The sequence below is a fragment of the Amblyomma maculatum genome, chromosome 11, assembly GCF_055883805.1.
Source record: "Amblyomma maculatum isolate TAMU_Amacu chromosome 11, ASM5588380v1, whole genome shotgun sequence".
NCBI classification, from domain to species: Eukaryota; Metazoa; Arthropoda; class Arachnida; order Ixodida; family Ixodidae; genus Amblyomma; species Amblyomma maculatum.
The window spans coordinates 27718894-27724893 of NC_139354.1; the positions used below are offsets into that span (position 1 = coordinate 27718894).

At 43.7% G+C, this 6000-nt stretch overlaps 1 protein-coding gene across 2 annotated transcripts in view; it reads left to right on the top strand.

Annotated features, from left to right (window-relative positions):
* whd (carnitine O-palmitoyltransferase whd) overlaps positions 1-4139 on the top strand; it is a 43238-nt gene extending 39099 nt beyond the window's left edge. For both annotated transcript variants that reach the window (XM_084584069.1, XM_084584070.1), the window contains exon 11: positions 3516-4139. In XM_084584069.1, the coding sequence (XP_084440195.1) occupies positions 3516-3581 (66 nt within the window). In that variant the 3' untranslated portion in view covers positions 3582-4139. The remainder of the gene's footprint in view (positions 1-3515) is intronic.
* Positions 4140-6000: the final 1861 nt, after the last annotated feature.

Genomic DNA, 6000 nt, shown 5'->3' on the forward strand with positions numbered 1-6000 from the left:
CACCAGATGCCGTGCACCTGCCAGTTGGTGCATCGTACTTGATATGATACTAGATTAGTTTCCTAGCAAATAACACGCCGACTGCAGTATGGAGGTCATCCTTTTAAGGAATGCAGAAGGGTGGTATATTCCGTATTACTTTTGCCCTTCTGTTCGCATCGAATTTGACACTGATGCTAGCGGCATGGGTGTTGGCGCAGTGCTCATGGATGGCGCAGTGCCGCGATCGGCATATGATAGCATATGCTAGTCGTTAGTTGAGAAAGTGTGAACGCAACAACACAGTTACTGAACAAGAGTGCTTTGCAGTCGTTTTTGCGGTGCAACGATTTCGTTCCTATATGCATGCCATTGTTGCCTACCAAGATTCGCTCTGTTAGGCATAAACATCTGCCGTAGAAATGCTTAGTGACAGTAACGTCAAGTTTCAGCATGACAAAATCCAGCCAGGGTGAATACATAGGAAAAAAAATGAAGGCAGTGACCTCATGTGAGGTACTATAGTTTTGAATGGAAATTGTGTAGGAATTGTGACCCGGTGAATTACAAAGAGCAAAAAAAATGCCTTTAGCGCAGTTTGTAACCTTGCGGCTCATTTAAGGGGCCCAAATACAGTAGAACCTCGTTGATTGTATACGGTTCACGCGACTTATGGCTTCATGCGACTTATGGCTTCATGCGCTCAAAATCGGAGGCACTAGAACATCTCCCGTAGAGTTACACTATTGTGCTGCCGGTTAATATGTTCCTAGATAAAACGATTTCCCAGTTACTACATTCGAAACCTTGACCAGTTGTGGTTGCATAACTCAATTCACGAACAGCCGGCCATGTACTAACGAGCACTCGTGATATGAAAAACTGATCAGCAGGGCTCACCTACCACTTTTGCTTTCCTGCGAGTCTGCTTCATGCGACTTATGGCTTCATGCGCTCAAAATCGGAGGCACTAGAACATCTCCCGTAGAGTTACACTATTGTGCTGCCGGTTAATATGTTCCTAGATAAAACGATTTCCCAGTTACTACATTCGAAACCTTGACCAGTTGTGGTTGCATAACTCAATTCGCGAACAGCCGGCCATGTACTAACGAGCACTCGTGATATGAAAAACTGATCAGCAGGGCTCACCTACCACTTTTGCTTTCCTGCGAGTCTGAGATGCAAAGGGTCGAAAGCCAACGCCATCAAAGAAAGCCAATGAGCCAACATGCGAGGCACCCGTTCCTGTGGAAACACGACTTCATTAGGGGAAACGGGGTTTGTTTCTATGCGGTTATTTCAAGTGGCATTCACACTGGTGCTGAAATCCCTCTCTAAGCGAGGATGGCTGTGCTGACGTCACGCCTTCAAGAGAATTCCTGGAGTCGCAGCTTCCGGTCTTGCTCCACAGACGTCTCGGCGGCAGGGGTACATCTCAGCCGGCTGGCACGAATGATCCCAGTATGCCCGAGAGAGAAAAAAATGCATGGCAGTCAGCAGACAACAGCTTTCCCACCCTCGACGCTTCTTCTGCGGGTTCCTTTCCTTACAAACGAACCTCGTTTTTGACCCTTCTTCTTTCGGTTCCTTCGCTTACGGACGAGTTTGTTTATTTTATTCTGCGTGTTGTTTTTTTTTGTTCAAATTGCGGTTTTTATTGTCTCCTTGAGTGTCAAAGAAATGCTGGCAGCCAGAAATGGCTGCCCAGTCTACGTCTCCATTCTCAGCGACTCTCTGTCGCTCGTGTGATTTTGCGAGTTCGGGAGAAGAACCGAATTTGCCCAGCCCGTGACGCCGTGCACCTCCTTTCAACATCCATCCTCGCCAGAATCCCCCATGTGAATACCACGTAGGGCGTAACGGTAAACCATTTGATAACTACAACTATTCGCTTGCATATGAGTGAGCCAGGTCTTGAGGGATGCAGCATGAGAAAAACCATGGCGACTGTAATCCAGTGCTGTGGCTTTTCCACGTGTCGTCGGTGTAAGGGGGCGAAGCATCTGGAAGCAACCAAGGGAGCGATTTCAGCTCGTCATTGCCTTCTGTGAACTGAATTTGTTACCAAATCTCTTCCACGCTTAATGCAAATATGGACTGAATTCCGCGAGAGCTAAAAAAGGAGCTGTTCATATTTGATGTCTATATGCTAATCTACGCTTCTATGCAGTGAAAGCCTGAATTCTAAATCCCTCTGTACCGCATTCTACAGTTAAATCTTTCAAAATCGGTCAGCTCACATACACAAGTTTCCATACATTTTCCCGGATAATATGTTTGCTTCCACATTTTTTAAGAAAACATAATCAAGGTTTTACTGTCCCCTGAGTGCCATGGTTGCTGTAAACATACAGGAGAAAAACGAGCCCAGCCACTATACACGAAAACGTGAAAAAATGCATATTGCGAATAAAGTGTTCTCTTAGTCCTCCCTAAATCTGTGTGCCTTCATTGCATATCGAAACCATTAGTTTCTCCTAATAATAGTTGCTAAGTACTGTTGGGCATGGAGTGGAATAAGGTGCATTTCGCCTCCGAGTTGACGTGTGCATCTTTCTAAATAGCGATGCATCAGTGGCACATTTTTATTGACTAGCTGCTTGGAGGATGCTGCTTTGGGCCTAGGCTGTGACCTGAAACATTTTATTCTCCCTGCTGGAATAACCGCTGGCACTCCAAGAGCAATTTTTGGGGTACCTAGAGATACCTAGCAATTTTTGGGGTACCTAGAGATATTGATTTCAAAAAACGTAGATGATGGCAATCAGGCAAAAATTCGCACATGCAATACTGAGCAGTCCCGACTCAAGTACTCATGACCTTGTTGCATTAATCTTATGTCTCTGGAAACTATAAGGAAAAACTTACTTTTCAATCATGAGGTGGTAGCACCATGTCTGGATTAAGATTTACCCAGTGCTTGCCTGCAGGCAAAGCCAACGTGAAAAATGGATTAAATTTGACCCATCGCAACACAAAGGATTAAGGGTAGAATGAGAGAAAGAAGATGGCTACCCAGTATGAAAGAGGCACTGAACAAAGGTAGAGTGGGAGCCTCAGTTCGCAAGTCGAGCCAATGTTTCGACATGTGGGCTTGACAGAAGGGCTGAAGAACTCAAGGATAAAATCAAAGAAACTCGTATGTGCTTGAAGCTACATTGAGGTAATACTGTTTGCTGATGGCTGTTACTTGACGTCATGTTTGTTTGTGAACTGACCTGTTTTGTTTAAAAACTTGCCCGTGTGGAACTATAACCTGCAGAGGCTTCGTAGATATTGGGAATTAAGTAATGCCAATTCTTCTTGGACCCTGCATTTTCTTATTTGGCATAGCTAGAGGCAAAAGCGTATAAAACAGGTTTCAAATGTCAGTCTTTGTGCTCCTTAAAGTGTTCGTAGAACACTGTGAATGATTATATGCAGCCATCTGGGATCTCTTCTGTGCCATAGTACTAGCGTAGCTTTTTTTTGACGTCTTTTGGCAAACACGAAAGACTTGACACCTTTTTTGTTTCATTTTTTTTGTTGCGCAGGATTCACTGCGATTTGCGAAGCACATCGAGCAGTCACTGAAGGACATGAGAGCCCTTTTCGAGTGACAGCGCAGACGCACAGCACAGGAGCCAACCAAGCCCAGTGAGGGGGGACTCTGCCTTTGCCTAGGATGGTGTCCATGACCCCCCAGTTTTCCCTCCAGCCCTATCAATGCAACTGCGGCAGACGCTTGTTAGCCTGCAGCAACCCTTTTTAACTCGCGAGTTTTACTAAAAGAAAAAAAAAGAAAAACAGGAAGCGCATGCAAGTGTTTAGGAAGAGCAACTGACAAAAGCTGCTACAAACCAGGAGCCGAGTTCTGAAACGTGCGCTTGCTTTGTGTGCAGCATGGTTGTGTGGACAGTGTGCAACAAGAGAGTGCGGCGAATAGGCATGTGTGGATCTCACTGCCAACAAAGTTCGGGTTTTCTCTCGTCCCCCGCACCCCAAGAAAGCCGGGTGCCAGCCTTTCCAACATCAGGGGCGAATGCAGAGCAATACGTTGTTGGTTTGTTGTGGCATGCGTGTCCTTTCGAAGCAGTGTTTTTATTTACAGGTGGGAGTATACATTTTGTTGTAAGACCACGGGGTACAAAAAATAAACAGATGCAACAAGAGCTTCACTACGTGTCTGCCTCACTTTGTCACCTCGGCACCACACTATAGGCTTCCAGTTTTTCTTAAAGTGCTTTAAGGAAAACTCATTGTGTCATCAGCGTCCGGTGTAGTGTTGCGAAAGTCCTGATTATAGTCGACAAGGTCGTGACATCACAGTGACAACTTTTTGCAGGAATTTCGAACACCTCATAATGTCTATGTAGAACAAGTGATTAAAACATGTTAGGGAAATGGAAAATCTGCTCATGTCTGAGATTATTTATCTGTATAAACTAATTTTATTTCTCTTAAAGAGAAATGTCAAAAGTTATAGATTTCATGCAGGATTCAAACCCATGATCCTTTAGTTCCAAGCTGGGCATGCTAGCACAATTATACCATATTTTATAAATGTCTTCTATTACCTAGTGAAAATTAGGATGTACGAGCACATAAGTAAACGACATGCTTTTCTGTCGGAAGTGACGGAACTTTGTATATTTGTGAGAATAAGCATACTAGATGCCTACAACTAGCATGCACATACCATATCTGGCTATTTCAATGAGACAGCTTGTGAAAAAAATCGCAGGGCAATAGCTTGCTCTATTTTTGTCAGCTCGCGTGCATGCAAATTCCACTTATAGGTAAGCACATAACCCCTGAAAACCGTACTTCCTCCATGAAATGCACAAAAAAAAGTACACGTCTAGGTGTGCTTTTGATATTTGTCGTAGCAGTACATTTTGGTACAGAGAAGTTTACTTAAGCATGCACACTGTACTCTAAAATGTGATGTGAACTCTACTGCATGAGCAGAACATTTTGGTGACATTACTAAATTTGCTCAATCAGTAGCGCACAGATTGTGCAAGAAAGATGTAAAGTTTGTGACATTTTGTAGCCTAATTTTTCAAAATTTATTCTAGGTTTTTTTAAGTGCGATTTTTTGTTGCATGAGAATTTTTGGCAAATATTGTTTGCCTTGGGAAGGTCTGGATCAATAAGCGTGCAAAATGCATCCTGTGCATAGCGTAAAGCAATATGTGATAAGAAAGGCAAGATTTCTGTAAATTGCGGAGGTAGGAAACCACATGTGCCAAGCAAATGGTAGTGATTCTGAATGCATACTAATAAAATCAGTAACAGAGATTTATGGAACGGGTTCCCACTCATTTCCTACTGTAAATAGTGTTTCCTCTCAACTTCTGCTGCATGTTAAAAAATGTAACTGGATGTTGCAATATTTTTCTAAGCATCCATATGTTCCAGTGTGTGCAAGTTACTGCAAACAATTAAAATGCCCATTTGAATTGATAATAGAGCGTAAATTAATGTAAAGGCTTACTGGAAGTGGGCAATATGCCCATAACAAAAAAGTCCTTGCTTTAGTGTGTCATGGATATAGCTGGGCTCAAAAGTGGGTCAATTTGCTGCTAGGCCTTTTAACTACTATGTTTGCCTCACTGTGGCAACAGTGGTAGTTTAGATGAGAACTTGCTTCAGCAAGAATTCATTAGCAGCGCCTTTCTGTACGGCTGCTGCGTTTTGATGGAGACGAAACTGAGAGGCATCCGTGTGCTGTGCGATGTCAGTGCACGTTAAAGATCCCCAGGTGGACGTAGCCATCCTCTTTCCACTTTGACACCTTTAGATCAAGTGTGACAGATACTGCGCTTTTCGTTTCCTGTTTCATTTATTCTTTTTTCGAGGCAGACATATACCTCCGAATTCTTTCTGCATTGGAAAGAAGAGGGGAATAAATTGTTAGAAGCATGGTTAGAAGTTTGACGGATCTCTGCTAGTCTGATTAATTAATCCCCGCTGGGGTGGTGCAGTGGTACGACGCCCGACTACTGTGCCGGAGTACCCGACCTCGGCGGCTGC